Source organism: Tamandua tetradactyla, chromosome 9, assembly GCF_023851605.1.
Source record: "Tamandua tetradactyla isolate mTamTet1 chromosome 9, mTamTet1.pri, whole genome shotgun sequence".
Lineage (NCBI taxonomy): Eukaryota > Metazoa > Chordata > Mammalia > Pilosa > Myrmecophagidae > Tamandua > Tamandua tetradactyla.
Genome location: NC_135335.1, coordinates 18896071 through 18916358, shown reverse-complemented (window position 1 = coordinate 18916358; position 20288 = coordinate 18896071). Strand labels below are relative to the sequence as shown.

At 37.6% G+C, this 20288-nt stretch overlaps 1 protein-coding gene and 1 non-coding gene across 5 annotated transcripts in view; one reads left to right on the top strand and one right to left on the bottom strand.

Moving 5' to 3' along the window:
- Nucleotides 1-20288, bottom strand: part of LPXN (leupaxin) — a 49299-nt gene that overhangs the window by 10455 nt on the left and 18556 nt on the right. For 2 of the 4 annotated variants that reach the window (XM_077116185.1, XM_077116186.1), the window contains exons 3-7: nucleotides 13531-13577; nucleotides 5718-5817; nucleotides 2351-2518; nucleotides 1275-1448; nucleotides 1055-1136 (exon numbers count right to left, since the gene is read on the bottom strand). In XM_077116185.1, the coding sequence (XP_076972300.1) occupies nucleotides 1055-1136; nucleotides 1275-1448; nucleotides 2351-2518; nucleotides 5718-5817; nucleotides 13531-13577 (571 nt within the window). Of the gene's footprint in view, nucleotides 1-1054; nucleotides 1137-1274; nucleotides 1449-2350; nucleotides 2519-5717; nucleotides 5818-13530; nucleotides 13580-20288 lie in introns of all 4 variants that reach the window. The other 2 variants (XM_077116187.1, XM_077116188.1) reach the window with 1 other exon arrangement.
- TRNAG-UCC (transfer RNA glycine (anticodon UCC)) lies at nucleotides 3349-3420 on the top strand. Its single transcript has one exon. It is a non-coding gene; the product is annotated as a tRNA-Gly (tRNA).

Sequence of the window (20288 nt, the reverse complement as noted above, 5' to 3'; positions counted from 1 at the left end):
TAAACCATTTCAGGTGGAGGAGGACTCATGGAAAGATGTCTCCAAAGAAAAAAATTGGAAGTGACAGTTACCAGATGTGGTTGAGCATATTGAGAAGGATTTCACAGTTCTGTGAGATAAATTAATGATAAGGACAATGGAAACAAAGCTAATGAAAAAGGGATTCAAATATTAACTTCAGGATAAAACAAATTTATGCAAAAGGACACTAGAATCATCACCATCTTCATCATCATAGTGTCAGGCACTGTTGTAAACACTATACTGATATTGGCTCTTAAAATCCTTATAATGAGTCTATAAGATAAGTACTCTTTTTAAGCCCATTTTAGTGATGGGAAAAGTAAGGCACAGAATGGTAAATGGCTTGAGCACCACCACACAGCTAATAAATGACACAGCCCAGATTTGAACCAGGCAATTTAACTCCAAAATCCATGTTTTATTATAATCATTGTTTGCTGCATGGCTCAACTGTGAGAAATATTTATATGATTGTCAGTAGGTACACACTGAATACTGAGCTAACCTGAAATTTTGACCTAATTAGAGCAGGGGAGGAAGGAGATAGGTTAAGAGTGAGGTGAAATAGCAACAACATTTCCAAATACTCAAGTTCCCTAGTAGAAAGTCAATACTTAAGGATTAAAATTGGGAAAAAAAAATCAATCGAAGGTAATAAAAGCATATTATTTAGAATCTACAAGTAACCAGAGGAATCAGCTGAAAAAATTTGGAGAGAAGAACTGGATTAAGGGATGGGGAAGGGAAAAGCAGGGGACTGCTTTTTTTCATTAGTAGCCTTGCAGAATATTTGAGTTTTTAAATTTTGCATGTGTATTTGTTTAATAAAAAAAAATTCAACTTAATCAAAAATTACAAAAGTTCGGGAAAAGGTGGGGAGGGATGGCATCTAGTACTGTAATGGGTACTTGATTGGTGGTGTAGGAACCAGGACTGCAGAGACATACGAGGCGGCAGGCTATGAAGGAAAGCTCTACTGATCTTCTCAATTGGCCCCTGAGTTATGGGATGCAGCATCCCATGGACATACCTTCTGCACCAAATACTTCTCCGCAGTGAGAGCAGAAGAAGTGCTCGGGGTGCCAGGTCTGATTCATTGCCGTCAGCACTTTCTGGAGAAGGAACACACAGAAAGACATCAGAATGCCGCAGAGCTTTACCTCTGAGCCCGGTTTCAAATGAGCGACTCAGAGCTGCCTAACAGCTGCGGGATGGGTTGGGGTGGAGGGATGGGGCAGGGCTTTACTTACATCCACAATGGGGGCAGCACAGTAGGCACAGCGGGGAGAGAAGAGGTGGTGGTAGTCCTTGGAGCAGTAGGCCAAGCCATTCCGCTCAAAGAAGGGGCTGTTGCCAATCTCTCCTTTGCAGTGAATACAGACGAAGTGTTCTGGATGCCATGCTTGCCCTAAAGCATGGATCACCTGGAGGATGAAATCAAGTCTGACACAGGCGTCCAGGCTCTGCGGGTTGCTAATTCTAGAAGCCACTATGCGCCCTATATCCCATGTGAGTGACACCACTAGAGTTACCCAGCACGGCCATCTGGACATAGGTTCCAACCTAAGACCATCTGTGGTCTGTGCTCTACAGAGGGTAAAGGGGGCCCCACTTCCTGACTGCTCATACTGCTAGAAGCCTTGCAGGGTCCTTCCCACTCCACTGCCCCAGAAGGCAGGAGAAATAACATAGAGCACTGTGATGACAAATAAGAGGTAACCAGAGTCCTAGCAGGGAAGAAAAGGCCCAACGACAGTTTCTCTTCCTGTGGGAGAAACACCTCATCTCAATCCCAGGCCGAGGCAGAACTCAAGGCCCTTTGTCGTAGTTTTGGGGAAGGAAGATTTGGAGCAGGAGTGTGTGGCTGTAATTTGATACGGAATTCAGTTGACACTTGTAATCAATCCATTTAGATAGGGAATGTGTGAACAGAAGGAGCCTTGAAGACGTTCATCTCAGTAAAGGCAGTTCAGAAAGAGAATTAAGAGCTCAAACTCAGGAGTCTGACGCTCCTGGGTTCAAATCCCACCTCTACCTCTTCGTAGATCTTAGGCAAATCAGTTCATGTTTCTGAGCGCTCTGTTTCCTCACCTTTACAAAGGGAACAATAATGGATTCTTCTCTGAAGTGACGGATATGACCCCTCAATGGGGGAAGGCTTCTACAGCACTTAGCTCAGAGCCTGGAACACTATGAGTGATCAGTACTTACTGGCTTTGCTAAAATGTCTTAAAACAATGTGGAGAAAGAGCGATCCCAGAGGAACATACACAGACAGACACACAAAGAGTGGTACTCACAGGACCGATATCTGGGCCTGCCCTACCTTTCCAGCAATCGGTTTCCGGCAGGAAGCACAATGGCCCTTGGACACTGCGGCAATCCCAAGGTTTTGCAATTCCTGCTGCAAACCTCCCAGCATTGAGTCCAGGGAGGCCTTATGATCCTGCTTGTCGGGTAAGTGTTTCTTGCTTCCATCGGCTTTCACTGCAACCTGGTTCCAAGAAAAGAATCGCCTCATGTACCTTCACCCTCTCGCTGACATCTTGTACATGAACCGATAAGCACGCTTCCATGACTGCTCTTTCTAGTCTTTCACTAATCTTCCTCTACGGCATTGGAAGAATCCAACATTTTCACTCTGCTAAAAATATTTCCATTTCTCTTTCATTCTAAGCTCCTCGGGGTGAGTGAAATCTGACTGATCTTCCTTCATTTGTCAATCTTTCCATACTGGAGAAAATTGAGTGTATGAACATGATGTTGTAAATCTTTCCATACTATAGAAAATTGGGTGTATGAACATGACACTGTTGCTGACTTTTATCATGTCCCTAGGTCAACAATCATGTTGTCCTTTTATTCGGTTATTCTGTAATATTTATTGACCACCTAGTTTCTGCCAATCACTGCTCTAGGTGCTTGATATAAAGCAATGTCCAAGACAGACCAAGTTTCTGGCCAAAACAGAGTTTACATTCTATTAGATGATAGACAGTAAACAATTAAACAATAAATATATGATGTAACAATGTCTGGGAGATAAATGATATCTGGAGATAGACTTGACAGAGGGTGGGATGGAGGGGGAAGTATTGATTTAGATGGGAACGATCAGAGGAGGCCGCATTGCAGAGTTGATATTTGAGCAGATATTTGAGTGATATACTTAGGATCCCAGAAGTTGATGGATATTTGTGGGAAGAGCATTTCAGGGGGGAGAAAAGGTCTCAAGGATGGAAGTAATGTGGCACATTAGAAGAAAAGTACAAAAGGTCAGTGGGGCTGGGGCAAAGAAAGCAAGATTAAATATGGTAGGAGGGTGCATGGGTAGTTTAGTGGTTAGAATGCCTGCCTTCCATGCAGGAGACCCGGGTTCGATTCCCGGACTATGCAGCAAAAAAAAAAAAAAAAAAAAACATGGTAGGAGACGATGATGGCGAGAGAGGTAAAGATCACATGGTGCCATCATGATAACAGCTTGTGTTTTGTGCCAAATGTTTCGGTAGCCATTGGAGGATATCAAGCATGAGAGTAAAGAAAGTGATTTATAAGATCTTTGTGGCAGATGAGTGGAAAACTAAGGGCAGGCAAGCAAGAGTGGAAACCCAGAGACCAGGTAGGAGGGAAGCTACTACAAGAGTTCAAACCAGAAATGACTGAAACCAGTATCAGAGGAGAAGGTGGTGAGAAAGTGATCAGATCAGACTTGCTGATAGGTTGGATTTACTTAAGCAAGTTATCATAAACCATTCAAAGGGAAAAAAACCTCATGACAAAAAAAGATACCTGGCTTATCTGTTATCACCTCCTGTCCTCTCTCCACACCTTTGCAACTGGGCTACTGCTACCATCTCCCTGATACTTCTCTGATCAGAAAATCGCTATGGCTCGCCATGGCTTCCGGTATCAAATTCTCACCCCTCAGGCAGAAGTTCAAAGTCTCCCACCCATGGCCCTCACTTTACCTTTCCAACCTCATTTCTTATTACTCAATAGAAGGTCTTCATTGTTTAAGGCCGGCCAGGCTCCCAACGGTCTCCTGAATGTGATCTGTTACTGGTCTTATCCTATTTCATTCCATTCTCTCACTCATCCAAAATGTTCTTTTCCCTTCAAGAAACTTTCCTCTGACAGAATTCCTTGCTCCTCTCTTATATGATATTAGTTGATGTTCAAGAGATTAATGTTCAAAAAGATAATATCTGAAAGGCTTAAAATGGTGACAAGTATTAAGCATGAAAAATAAACTAAGTGAAAACATAATATATCTATATCTATGTCTGCATCTGCTTCTATAACTGTATCTATTTGCTTGTATATTCCAGAATACTTCATGTGTAAGAAACAGAATGTACTGATTACCTCCAGGGGGCAGAGCAGGAATGCTAGTGAACAGAGAGGATAAGCAAACAGTTCACTGTATACTTTTTGTACTTTGAGTTTTGTATGACGTGTGTGTGGCTAATTAAAAAAATAAGCCGAGTTTTTTTTTTTTTTTAGGGAGGGGTGCATAGTCCAGGAATCGAACCCAGGTCTCTTGCATGGAAGGTGAGCTTTCTACCACTGAACCACCTAAAAATATGTGGGTATATCTTTAATTAAAAATATTAAATAAGCAAATATACATGCTCAATCAATTACAAATCACAATACAATATAAATTCCTAATATAGATTTTTTCCCCAGTATTTTCAGGTAGGCAATGCAGTGAGCCACTCTACCCAGCTTTATGGTAGACATTAACCCATCAAAGAACATTAGCCATTCATGCAAACTTGTTTGTGATATTTATTCATTTGTCCCTTTAGCAAATATATATGGCTCACCCTATGCCAGGTACTGCAGTGGGCACTGAGAGTCTAAATGTGAGCTGCAAAGATAAAGTCTTGTCTTCTAAATTACATGCATGTTTAAGATACTGCCTTGAAATTATTTCATAGTCATTTCATGTGTGTATATCAAACCTCCAAACCAGATTTAGAACTTCTCTAGCTCTAGATTATATTCACCCTAATAAATCCTTAATCCCCCTTATCAGATTTACATGCCCTGCCAGGCCACGTGACCTTGAGCTCCATGCTCTGGGGGCCAGAATCAAGAGGCAGATTTTGTTTCAATTTGGGGCTTATGACTTCTCATCCTTCCTACTTTCAGAGCCATACTTCGACATCCCCTTGCTCTGTCTCATAGTTCCCTCTGTCTTGCTGAGACAGCTCTCTTTAGGAATTCTTTCATGCTTCATTCAACCTGAAATGCCTGTCCTATTAGGGCTCACTCCAGCTGAGACTTGTTCTCGTATCTCCTTCTAGCTAAACTTTACCCCTTCTTCCAACTCCATCCCAAGTCTTAGCTCCACTTCGGTGACGAAATCTCCGTGACCTCACTACTACATCACCAATGTTGACTCCACGTATTTTGGCAACCCAATCATCTTTTATTGAACAAATGTCAAGAGGCCTATGCCTCATTTTAGCAAGCACACTCCAAGTTCCTTCAGACCAGTGCCTGTATCACCTTTCCTGTCAAGATAATACATAACCAAAGCTGAGCTCATTCATGGAATCAAATTTAGTTTGGGAAAATAAATGACAATTTAGAAGTGGTCCCTAAAAGGGGAATGCAGAGCCAAGTTGCACAAAGGTAAAACTGAGTTATAGACTCTGGAGGCTCCATCAGAGGCCTGTACTTACCTTGTCCTGCATCTCACACAGGTGGGCCATGAGTTCATCCAACTGAGTGGCTGCTGAGGTTTTAGGAGGTGGTGGTGGCTCCTTGGGTTCTTGAACCTTACTTTAGGGGGAGAAAAATATCAGACTAACACATCAAGACTTGAATAAATGCCAAGCCACACATAAAATATGAGAAAACAGCTTTTACTATTACTCCCTTAGACGTGGAATCTATAATCAGTCATGGAGAGTATTTGAAAGATGGGCACTAGACGAAAAATGTGAACATCTCCTTGCCTTTCGTCTCCATTTCTCTTCTCCCCTCTGATCCTCTCAAGAAACTGACCATTGTTCTCAAGTGCATGAAGGAAAGGGCCGGTCAGTTAGCTGGCAGGCCAGTCTCTCCCTACACCCAAGTGCAAAGAGGCCTCTGAACAGAGCTTTAAGCCCACAGCCCTGTATTTTTTATTTTAATCGCACTCTTTTTCTATTATAAAGCATTATATGTCATAGTCAGGCCGAAGACAAAAGATAAGTAAGAATACAGGGTAGGCATCTGCAAACTAAGATCTATAGGTCAAATCTACAGCTGCTTTATTGCAACAAAGACCTTATGGCCAACAAACCTTAAAATATTTCCTATCTGGCCTTTTACAGGAAAAGTTTGCAGACTCCTGATATAGAGGTTTCAGATAATATATAATAATATTGGTCTTATAGCCACATAAATGCAAATCGTTTTACTGATAAATAAAACTTTGATCCAACAAATGATACAGATTCTACTCAAATGCCTGTGCAATCATTAAAAAGATTAACCATATCTGAGGACACAAAATACAGCTCAATAAATTCTAAGCATACATTCTATAGACCATATTCTTACACTGTGGCAAATGAAAGTGCAAATTAACATAAAATGGTAATCTATCTACTTAAGAAAAAATTAAGGACTTTTAAATAACTCTTGATGAGGAAAAAAGTTAAATTGGGTTTTCATACTATTTAGAAATAGTAAGAATACACGGCACACATACACACAAACACAAACACAGCCCTCAGAATTGAAGGCAAAATGTATTGAAAGGAAAACATACAGACTCAAGTGCAAGTATTGAAAAATAAGAAAAACCAAAAATAAGTAAAGCATTCAACTGAAGGATTAAAAAAACTAATACAGTTAAACAAAAGGCATAAAGACATAAATTAATGAAAAAACTGAGAGTTTGAGAGGCACATTATATAAAATATTCAAGTACATAAGAAACTTGGAAAATTACACAATTCATTCTATGAGTCTAGTCAAAACTTAATATTAAAACCCATAAAGATGGGTCACCGTGGCTCAGCAGGCAGAGTTCTCACCTGCCATGCCGGAGACCCGGGTTGGATTCCCAGGTGTGTGACCATGAAAAAAAAAAAAAACAACTGTATGTGGACTGTGTGAAAAGCATAAATATAACAACTGTAATGTGTTTTAAAAAACTGATACATCATTGCCAAGTAGTGTTTATTTCAGTTATGCAAGGATAGTTCAACTTTAAGAAAAGGGTTAATGTAATTCATTACACTGCCAATAAGACAAAAGCTTTATAAACTTATTGCTAAAAGTGCTGAAAAAGCAGTTGTAAACAAATTCAATCACTATTTCTGTTGTTAAAAATCTAGCAAAGGAAGGAAAAATTCATAGCCTGAGAAAATATTTCTTCTACAAGAAACTTATAATAAGCTTCATATACAATAGTCAAACATTAACCACATTTCTAACTAATAAACGAGCAAGGAAAGGATCCTTTTATCATGTCTAGTCTTAAAAATTATTCCAGAAGACATATCAAATGCATTTAAAAATAAAATAAGAGATTTATATATTTGAAATAAAAAGGCAAAGCATTCTTGCTCCTGTTTTCTTTTTAAATAGATGGTATGACCATTTTCCTAGAAAATGCAACATAATTAATTAAACAACTATTAGAATGATTTTAAAAGATTAGAATGGTGATTAGATGCAAAGATAAATCAAAATATCTTTCCTATAGATTAGCAGCAACAAATTATAAAATTTAATAGGAAAAAATATCAATACTAGCAAAAATATAAAGCATCAAAAAGTAAATGTAGGGTGGGTCATGGTGGCTCAATGGTAGAGTTCTCGCCTGCCATGCCAGAGACCCAGGTTTGATTCCCAGTGCCTGCTCATGCAAAAAAAAAAAAAAGTAAATCTAACAGAGATAGGTAAGACGTCTAAAAAGAAAAAGCACTGGCAGATATAAAAGAAAACCCATTTAAGTACAAATGCATTCAATGACATCATTTCCCCAATTAAACAATAAATTCAATGTAATTCAGATAAAAATCCTAATAAAAATTGTTCAAGTTAATCAATAAGCTAATGCTAAAATTCCTGGACTAGAAAATTTTGAAAGAAAAATAAAGGATGAAGAGGCAAGACTTGTGCTAAAAGATGTAATATTTTATAAAATGACAACTATATCTGCGTGGTCTTGGTAAAGAAAGAGACAAATAGATTAGAACGGAGAACCTAAAAACAGATTCTTGTACCTACAAGAACTTCACAAATAGTAAATGTGACATTTCAAATCATTACGAAACAGACAATTCACTCAATGCATGACAATCCATTTGGAATACAGTAAATTTAGATCCCTGATGCACCATACATTCAAATTAATTTTGGATGAATTAAAGACAAAAATTTTTGAAATAAAAATACCAGAAGAAAATAGAGGAGTTTTTCACAATTGGGGGATAAGAAAATCTTTCCTAAGAAAAACTCTGAAGTTAAAAAGAAAAAGATCGATAGGGCTAACCTCAAAAAGTTTAAAACAAATAATACGCAAATCTAAAAAGAATCCTCCTATAAAATAATAAGAAAAAGATAAACAGCCCAATAAAAACCTAGGCTAAGGAGACAAAAAGAAAGTAAGTAGTTTACAGCCAAAGAAACCTGAATGTTTATTACCATATGACAATATGCTCAATCTCATTTAGTCTTTAAAAATGTGAATTAAAGCAGAGATACCAATTTTATGCATAAGATTGTCAAAATTTTAAAAACTGACAATATGTAGTGTTAACAAAAGTAAGGATTATACATGTGTAATATACATTTACATACACCGCAAGTAGCTACATAAATTTATAAAATCTTTTGCAAGGCAGCATCTGCCAAAATGCACATGCCCTTTGATTTGGCAATTTCACTTCTGAGACTGCTATCCTACAGAAAAAATTGAACATATATATAAAGATATATATGTAAATGGATATTCATTACAGTACTGTTGTATGAACAAATTGAAAATAAACTAAACAAAGATAGAATCAAATAGATTATGATTCCTCCATGCTATAGAATATTATGCAAGTACTAAAACGAAAGCAGACATGGATGTACATGAATTAAGAAACACTTCAAAGATACCTTGATAACTTAAAAAGGCAAAGCCTAGTACAATATGAAAACTGTCATTCGATTTTATGTAAATTTATTATTAGCCCTTCTACACAAGTGTGAATATGCATACACGAAGATATGTGAGGGGACATACCTGAGAGCAATTACCTATGGATCTAGTAATTGATGGGAGGAAAGACTACGTTTTCAAGTTTAACTTTTTACCCTGTATAAGCTCTTGAATTCTTGACTTTTTACTCACATGAGCTTATGAAAAAATTGTGTATCTAAATATGTATTTTCAAAACAAAAAAAAACCCAGAGGTCACCTATATCAGAAAAATAGCTAATGTGCATGGGTAACAACAGATGAGGTTGGGGGTGGGTGGCAAATGGGGTGGTGGTACTATAATTCTCCCAGCTCTCTCAGTCATTATAACCCTATACACATCTGTATATAATCATTCTATAAACAACCTTGTAAAATACAACAATACAATCATAGTGCTGTGGTTCCTATTCAAAATGTTTCTAAATACCAAACTAAAACAAGGTAAGTGTTGAAAATTTGAAAACTGCAGAGAAACACGAAGAAAAAATTTAAACCATGCATAATCTGTCTTTCAGGAGTTAATTATGCTGTACAATTTGCTTATATCATTAAACTTTTATGATTGTGAATCATTTTACAAAATAGGATGATTTTTTTCATGTTTCATGATCATTTTTCTATATCTTTATGTTTCCTTTGCAACTATAATGGCATAGTCTACACTATGCTAGGTCCTCTGTAAAGGGTTTTATATATGTCCTCTTTAAATCCTCATAGCAAATTTAGGAACTATGCATTGTCACTCGCCAGATTTAAAAAAAAAAAACTGGGGCTCAGAATGGTTAAAAACGTTGCCTACATAATACAACTGGTCAATAACAAGGTTTGGCCCTACAAACTGCAAAGCTTGTGTCCTCTACCATGTTAAACCATCTTCCAAAATAATGTTTAAATGCAATCTAGTTTACAAATGTATAATGTAACATAATGTATTAAACCAGTCATTTATTGTTAGACACTTAGATGTTTCTCATCTTTGCTTTTATAATCAATACGGCTAAATAAATATTTGCAGCCACATTTGATTTTCCCATAGAATAAATACTGAGAAAAAAATTATTGCATCAAAAGTTATGAATAGGTATCTGACTCTGGAGTCACATCGGTAATCAACATAACTGAGAGCTCAGCTAACAACCCACCAAATTCGCTCGCACTGTCTGTCTGTCTCTCTCTCTTATACACACACACACACACACACACACACACAGATGCAAAGTCAAAAATAAAGCTAAATATTCTAAGTCTTTCACTAAATATATTCTCAAACATAAAAGGTCTTATACTCTATTTTTTTATGTTTTTTCTAATCAGGAAAATTGTACAAAGAAAATAGATATGTTCCTTTCTTAAAGAAAAAAGACTGAACTGAGTGTCTTATGGGTATAACATACCCCACTGTTGACTTTCATATTTTTTTAACATTTACCAACCAGGAAAAAATACATTACTCACTTCTCTGAAATATATTTTTATGAAAATGGGTATTTTCCCCTCTTAGATAAAAATGGATATTTTCCCCTTTTAGATAAAAAGCTTCCACTTTTAGGTACAATATAGCCCTCTGCCAGATTTATTTTTTTGTTTTGTTTTAATCTGGGAGCAAAAATGGTCAGACACGCAAGTAATTGATTCAGTCCCTTTTGGAGGTTTTAAAGAAGTACAGAAGAGTACTTGCTTACGATTCTTGGTAATTGCTGCTACAAGCATGTGCCTTGGAAACACAAAAGGCCAGAGAACTGTAAGGACATCCTGCTGCCCTGCGTGTCACTGTGGAATAGATGTAGTTTCTCATAAGGATCTGTATAATTCCCAAAACATGTCCATCTCACAGTTAGGGAATGCTTGTATTTATTTAAAAAGTTCTCCCTGCTTTTTTTACTAGATTCCTAGAACAGTGTATTCTCAATAAGAATTGAGGGCCTGGAAGAGTTGATAATTACATATTAAAGTGTCCAGTGTAAGAAATTTTCCTGAAAAGAGAGGAACCTCATATCAGGGGTCCTTTGATTTGTCCCCTGACCTTTGGAAAGTGGTAAAGGCACTTTGGTATGTCATCAGCAACAACTGACCTCATTACTCAGAGAGTTTAATAATACAAATTACAAGGGATGAATTTAAAATAATCCAGGCTTTTCAAGAAAGAAGCTTCATTTTGCAACTCTTCCAGATATTTTCTCCACTCATTTCTCTATAATAAACTTTTATGAATCAACTCCCCCACTGTTCTCACCAAAATTATTTTTTTTCAGGTAAAAGATACATTTCTAAACTACTATTCATATTGCTATTGATATATAACTATATTAGAAATATTATTACACTGCTATATACTTTCAAGGTTGAAAGCAATGTTCAGCTCATTTAAGCAAGACAGTAAATGGTGGAAACAAAATGCAGGAATCTAGTTTCTCAGTCTAATGTTCTATCTGTTTTTGCTCGCCTTGTCATTTCTGAATTAAACCAGCCACAGGGATCTGAATCAGTTTCTGACATATTTACCAGGTCACTGGGATTTCATATCCTTTTCACGCATAGGCCTACACAGCAAGTATCAATCAGTAATTGGGAACGTATCCACTGAAGACCAACCAGGAAAACACAAACCACTGTGCGTTAAGCAGAGGAAATTTAATCCGAGAGGAAATTTCATCCAGAAACTTGATTACATGGTAGAAGGGAGAGCTAAGAATCAAAGCAGAAGACAGTGAGGCAACCTAGAGATTACCCACAGTAGGAAGACATTACTGCCTGTAGCACTTACCAGAGCCCAGAAACTCAGTTTACCTGGTAGAAAATGGAACCCTACCAGGCCACTCGTGCTCCAGCTGAAGCCATAAAGGAGATATAGCTCCTGCCAGAGACACTGCTGGAGGGAGAGAGGAATGGGAGGTAGGGAGGAATTTCCCTGCCTGTCACTGCCTCCAGTCTCTCCACAGTACTTGCCACAGTACTCTCCACAGTACTTTGCTGGCTCTCACAGTAAAGCCAGTGAGAGCCAGCTGACCCTGGAGTCCAGAAAACCCAACGGGCTCCTCTGGAACACTGAGCAGAGGGAGGAGTGGGTCCTTACACACTGTTCTAGGAACCTAGTTAAAAAACAGTAAGAATAGTTTTTAATAAATACAAACATTCCCCAACTGTGAGATGGACATGTTTTGGAGATTATACAGGTCCCTATGAGAAACTACATCTATTCCACAGATGCAGAAAAGATCCTTTATTTGGGGTGGGGGGGTGAGCAATCAATCCATTAGTATTGGTGTGCCATCACCTAACCACAATGCCAGATAATGGCTATTCGGGCTGATTGGTTTGCATATTATATGTCCCCATATTCATGTGTCTTCAAGTATTTCTACTAAATCTTGGTGCCCTACTTTTAAGAGATCAAATATTTACTGTCTATCGTGTACCAGGAAGTTTTGTTGTTGTCTCTGTTTCAACTTTTTGGTGGGGAGAGGGCACAAAGGAGCATGTCCACAAGGCAGCTTCCTGAACCAGGAAGAAACTGGCCATGTGTATTAATTAATAAATCGATCTCACTCCCACCAAAGCAGAAAGGACCCTCAAGTGGAAAGTTTTAAAAAGACTTCTTGAATAGCACAGACCCTTCCTTTTAAAAATGTTTGCATTGTGTATATGCACTCTTGGCTACAATTCTGAAACCATATTAGGTGTGGTGTAGGACTCTGTAACAACCACAAGAATGCTAACCAAATTTTAAGTCCTTTAATTTGTTTCCTAGAAAGTTGTCTGGTATTAAAAATTGCAAACTATAGTTGTTGATTCTGCTTTGGGCAGTAGAAATGGCTTCATCTGTTTTAGTACACAATTTTAATCGGAAAAGCCTTCCAAACACTTAATGAATTTTGAGCAAACATAGAAAGATTAAAAATTTGAAGAGGCTTATGCCCATTAGTCTGGGGTGGGAGCCCACCGTCTTAGCCCCTGATCCTAGTTCTGATATTGCTGGAATCTTCTGTGAAGTTTTTTCAGGTGCTTTTTCTCCTTTCTGAACTGGAGCACAGTATCTGGAACAGCAGAGCCAGACCATCTGTGGTGACTTTGGGACTATTTACATTTTTTTTTAAGTGGTAAAGGAAATAGTAGAGCCCACCAGCCTGGACAACTCATCTAGAAGCCAGATACCTTGAGAAGTTGCCAACTCAGCTTATCAGAGTTCCAGCTCTGCTCAGAGACTATGGAAAGAAGAGGAGGGTGGTAGGAGTTCCACTAATAAGCAGTTTTAAAGCAAATTATTGTCTCAAAAACTAGTTAAAATTTTAAAAATTTAAAAATACCTGTCGACATTGGGTTCCTGGATATTGGTGGTACACTCAAGCTGCACCTAAGATGTAGAATAAAGAAGAGGGAAGTTATTAAAATGTTGGTGCTTTCCTATGCCCCAAGTTAGGGAATCGCTTTACATATGGCAGAGAAATATCAGTCATTATGCAAGGAAAGGCTAATTTCTAGGGGAAGTAGTTGGCATGTGAGTAAATAACAGCATGCCCCTCCCTGCCCTAAAACCAATGAAACAGAGAAACAGGTGATCCTTGGATAGGAACAAGCAAAATGGGTCAGAGCGAGGTCCTCAACTAAACAGGATGGTGACTGGACTAAGACTAGGACATGATTACATTTAACATGTAACAAGAAATGACATGTGAAATCTAAAGGGTGACTGGCCAGCAATTCATGTATTAATTGAACAAATACTTTATTTACTGAGTGCCTGTCATGTGCTAGGAGCAGGGATGTAGCAGTTGAAAGAGAAAACAAAAACTGTCTACACTGGAGCTTATATCCTGTTGGTGAGAGACACATAACAAATTAATGTGTAAAATTAAGGGGGAGATAAAAAGTGGAGGGTGGGTGATAGGAAGTGTGAGAGAGATGGCAATTATAAATATATTGATCAGGGAAGTTTTTTCTGGGAAGGAGACACTTGAGCAAGAATTATAGGAGGTAAGGGGAATATGCACATTTCTGGGAGTGATGTGATCCCAGGAAGAAGGAGCAACAGAAGAAGCTACCGAGAGTGTGTGAACAAGAAGACCAGTGGAGCAGAGTAGACAGTGAGATGGGGTGAGAAAGTTAAAGGCACCAGATCATGCAAGTTAGAGTGGCTATATAATTTATTGTCTAAACTGGGTATGCCGGTTTGAAAGGATTATGCACCCTAGAAAAGCCATGTTTTAATCCTGAGCCATCTCGCGGCGGCAGCTGTTTCTTTTTATCCCTATTCAGCACTGTAGGTTGGAAATTTGATTAGATTATCTCCACGAAGATCTGATTAGAGGGAGATGTGATTCCACCCATTCCAGGTGGATGTTGATTAGTTTACTGGAATCCTTTAAAAGAGGAAACATTTTGGAGAAAACTTGAGAACCACAGAGCCCACACAACCAGAAGGAGAAGGAAGATGCCTCTGCGGGAGCTTCATGAAACAAGACTCCTGGAGTGAAAGCTAGCTGATGTCACCATGTTCACCATGTGCCTTTCCAGTTGAGAGAGAAACCCTGAACTCCATCGGCCTTCTTGAACCAAGGTATCTTTCCCTGGATGCCTTAGATTGACCTTGCTTTAATTTGGGACATGTTTCACAGCCTTAGAACTATAAAGTAGCAACTTATTAAATTCCACTTTTTAAAAGCCATTCTGTTTCTGGTATATCACATTCTGGCAGCTAGCAAACTAGAACACTGAAACACTTTTGAAAGTGAAATGGGATGTTAATGATAATTAATACTGTATAATTCTTGAAATATGCATTTACTGACCAAAAGTAATAGTAGGTCATTATATATAACCTCATCAAAATAGGTTTGATTATAGTAATGGACCTATAAAATAATTCTATTCAAAACTTATTTTCTAAAATTGCTGTGAGGGTTAAAACATATTAAAATAAAATTTTTATATTGATTATCTGAACATTTAAAAGTAGCATAAGTAAAAAAATTATCCTTGATATATATTCATAGGCCCTAATTGGGTACTTAGTTTTGTTCTCTCTAACACTGTGTTGCACAAAAGTTTTTGAAAAATTGTCTTTTTTTTTTCAATATGGTCCTATTATTTTTACATTCTTAAAAAAATTGCGGTCTTCTTCAAGCTGCATTTTGTGGTTAAAATATTTGAAACTGTTGACACTTTTACTTGATGCTTTTCTGTAGACTGTGATATTTTCAACTGAGAAAATATTCTCTCTTAGGTGCTGATGAACACTATAAATTCAGAGTAAAGTATACTAGATGAAGGATATTCTCAATTCTGTTTTTTCTGTTTAAATGTGTAAATATTTCAGCCCCAATATATTCACAGATGCTGCCTTTTGGCACCCATTCAGAGCACGTTTCTTCAAAAAATAATTTTACAAGACAGAACTTTTGTCTCTATTTGTGAGTCTTTTTAAAATCTTGCCAGATGAAGATGCTGCAAAATCATAGGCCTTCATAATTTAATTCCCTGCTGGTGTAGAATATAAATTTATCCAAGTAAAATTAGGAGTTCCACCAAAGTTAAGGTTTTTCCAAAGCACAATTAAACCATTTGAGCTCTCATCTTCTGCTTCGTTCAATTCCTCCCTGGCTTTGGTAGGTAGAAATTTTGAGCTTCTTCCCTTTTAACAAGCTTTGTTTTACATAATGCAATTGGCTAAAAGCTTCATACTACATTTATCAAATAATTTGATTAAAGAATTCCAACTGATTGTGCATATAATGCAACCTAAATTTAGGTTAGTTTACTCTAAGTTTAGGTTGGTCTACTATGTGTTTCTTTCAAAGGCTCAGGCATATCTAAAATTTTATTTTTGACAGGTGTTCTAGTTTGCTAGCTGCTGGAATGCAATATACCAGAAACAGAATGGCTTTTAAAAAGAGGAATTTAACAAGTTGCTAGTTTACAGTTCTAAGGCCGAGAAAATGTCCCAATTAAAACAAGTCTATAGAAATGTCCAATCAAAGGCATTTTGATTAGAAAGATACCTTGGTTCAAGAAGGCCAATGAAGTTCAGGGTTTCTCTCTCAAGTGGAATGGCACACGGCAAACACAGTCAGGGCTTCTCTCTCAGCTGGAAGGGCACATGGCGAACATGGCATCATCTGCTAGCTTTCTCTCCTGGCTTCCTGTTTCATGAAGCTCCCCAGGAGGCGTTTTCTTCTTCATCTCCAAAGGTCGCTAGCTGGCGGACTCTCTGCTTCGTGGTGCTGCAGCATTCTCTGCTATCTCTTTCTCCAAAATGTTTCCTCTTTTATAGGACTCCAGTAAACCAATCAAGACCCACCCAAATGGGTGAAGACATGTCATCACCTAATCCAGTTTAACAACCACTCTTGACTAAATCACACCATCCAGGGAGATGATCTGATTACAGTTTCAAACATACAGTATTGAACAGGGATTATTCTACTTTAATGAAATGGGATTTTGATTAAAACATGGTTTTTCTAGGGGGCATACATCCTTTCAAACCAGCACAACAGGCAACACAGAAAATACACACAGCTATGCTGGAGTGTTTCTTTGTACTCTTCTGTCACAAAAATTTTGTAGGTCAGTTAAATATACTCTGATTGTATATATATAAAACATTTGTAAATTTTGATTATTACAGTTCTATTTTGACTGGTAAACTGCTGCCGCTTATTTGCATACAGTCATGAATGCTGTGTACCTTTCAGCCACTTCCAAGTACAAGTACATTTCTCCTCCATAGGTTGTTTTAAGATGATGCTACCTCCAACCAAAATTTATATTCATATTACCACCACAAGAAAAAACATGTTATCTTCAATGTTTAACATTTCAACTAAATTTACAATGACATTAACAATATCAGATATTCCATTTGTGACAGAAAAAATTTTCAAATGCTCTATTTTAATTCTTTGGATTGGATGGAAAAAAAATTGTACCAGACAGGAATTAACAGATTTTCCAACTGAGGCCTCCGATGACACTGATTTAAAACTGACATTATTCAACTGTCTGCAAAGGTGATTAACATCACCAATTCACTTTACCAGGACAAGAAAACTTGGAGTTAAAAATGGGCAAAACTAGTCTAGAAGAGTCATGTAATCCAAATGAAAAAGATCACAATGACATGTAAACACATCTCTTACAGATGCACATGTTAGATGATCATTTTCAGGCACAATCTTCTTAAACTGTTAACTTTAGAAGAAGACACTGATGCTTCTTCACCATATTTGTGTCCTCCAGCTTTCAAAGAAATCTGTACTCATCCCCATGGTGGATGGTAAATGTAAATGGTAAAACAAAAGTTTGTGCAAGTAACACACTCATCTTCAACTTTCTTGAGACAACTAAATGTGGAGTTCAGTTTAGATCCAATTGATGCTGTAAGGGTTTGTTGCAAAATTAAAAAGCACTACAAAATAATAAAATACATCTCAATAGGTATAACCTTATATATACAATTAATAACAAAACTACTATAACAAGAACATTTAGACTATACTCTATTCTGTGGCAAGATTGCTCAGTCTCTATTTCCTAAATATAGCTTGTAATACACTAAGCCACAAAGTCTCACATTTTTTATTGACCCCAGGACATGGCACAAAGGGTGGTACACCAAATGGCCAACAGGGAAAGCATCATCAAAAATTTCCTTTCCACCACCTAAGACCAGAGGAAGTTAGGAGTCCATAGGTTGTGTTTGAACTCTTAAATTTAACAGCCATCACTCTGCATATTATCCTGAAAGCATAGGGACAGCTAGGTTTTAACTGAATAGGATCAGGAAAAGAGAGACAAGATTTCATGCGTCATCTTTTGGACTTAGCCATAAAAAGGCGAGAACGCTCTCTGTTACTTGCACATGTGTTTTACACAGTACTAGATGAGATTATGGAAGAAGCCAGAAGAACCAAACTGAGGCCAGTGAAACCATGCAGACTTATTTTAATTCAAATAATAAAACTTGATAAAAATAGAAAGTCTGGTGTAATGGCTAAATTCAATAGGATGCCCGGGAAACAGGCCTGAATCAAGCGCTATTCCAGGAAAAATCAGGATATATGCTCACTGTGGTAGTTAGATTCAGTTGTCAACTTGACCAGGCGAAGGCACCTAGTTCTGTTGCTGTGGACATGAGCCAATGGTACGTGAACCTCATCTGTTGCTAGTTACATCTGCAGTTAGCTAGGAGGTGTGTCTGCTACAATGAGTGACATTTGACTTAATTGGCTGGTGCTTAAATGAGAGAATGCAACATAGCACAGCCTAAGCAGCTCGGCATTCCTCATCTCAGCACTCACAGCTTAGCCCAGGCCTTTGGAGATGCAGAAAGGAATCACCCTGGGGAAAATTGTTGGAACCCAGGGACCTGGAGAGAAGGCCAGCAGAGACCATCCTGTGCCTTCCCACGTAAGAAAGAACCTCAGTGGAAAGTTAGCTGCCTTTCCTCTGAAGAACTAACAAAATAAATCCCCTTTTATTAAAAGCCAATCCATTTCTGGTGTGTTGCATTCCGGCAGCTAGCAAACTAGAACAGTCACCTCACCAAAGTCAGTGGAGGAACTGATACTTTTACTCCAAATAGGATGAGAAGTAATTCCAGGGTTTTGAGTACAAGAATGACATGATCTGACTTAAGTATTAAAGGTTCATTCTGGCTGCTAAGTTGGAAACAGACTGTAGGGAAGCAAGGGCAAGGAGGTCAATCAGGAGGCTATTCCTATAATCCAGCAGTGAGAACAAAGACAACAGCTTCTGAGCAAAGAGATAAATGTATGTCCTTAAACTATGTGGATGTGGCAGGGAGGAAGACCAGTTGGAAGGGGAAGCTTCCACTGAGTTCAGATTTCAGGTCTCTGTTGCTGGTTATCCCATAGTGTGTACACAGATGCATCAGAATATCATAGTTCAGAAATCCCAGATATGAAGAACCTCTACTTAAGTCCTCTTACAATAATTCCATTCTCGTCAAGCAACCTTCTAACTATAATGCAGGTTCATGGAAACTGATCCATAGGAGGAGAATACATATGTTGGCAAATACTATCATCTGCTCAACTTGATAGTTTTAAATCTAACCACAAATTAAAAAGTTGGATTTCTGTTTTTGCTTATGAATCATCCCTAATTTAGTTTGCTAAAGCTGACGAAATGCAATATACCAGAAGTGGACTGGCTTTTCTTTTTAATTTCCAAGTACATTTTAATAAGTAGCTATAGAACAGATTTTAAAGTTTGGTATGCATTACAGTTCTATGATTTTTCATTTTTTCTTTTAGATGCTCCAAGACACTGGAGACCAACAGAAATATCAATATAATGAATCACCAGTCATACACATTCATTAAATCCTATCTTCTCTGTTATACTCTTCTTTCTCTTTAAAAAACATGTCATGTTTTTATATATACATAAAAGCAATATATATTTATATATACATAAAAGCATATATATATATGTTTTTATATATACATAAAAGCAATAAATTTCAAAGTACATTGCAACAATTAGTTGTAGAACAGATTTCAGAGTTTGGTATGGGTTACAATTCCACAATTTTAGATTTTTATTTCTTGCTGCTCTAAGATACTGGAGACTAAAAAAATGTCAGTATAATGATTCAGCACTCATACTCATTTGTTAAACCGAACTTTCTCTGTGTAACTCCACCATCAACTTTGGTCTTTTTCCCATTCTTTGGGGGTATTTAGGTATGCCCACTCTAACTTTTTAATGTTGGAAGGGGCTGTCAGTGATATGGGATAGAGGATGGTACTAGTTGATGTTCTGGAGAGGCTGGCCCCTTTAGGTTTCAGGACTTATCTGGTCCAGGGACCCATCTGGAGGTTGTAGGTTTCTAGAAAGTTACCCTAGTGCACAGAACCTTTGTAGAATGTTATATAATGCCATTCAAATTGCAACATGCATCTCTCATGCATGGACAGTAATATCAGAATATCCCAAATGAATGAGGAAATACTCTACCTCTTACCATGCCCTCAAATTAGAAAAATTTAAATTTCAAAGGCTTATTCCTGCGATGATTTTCGAAATTCTCTTCCTCTTT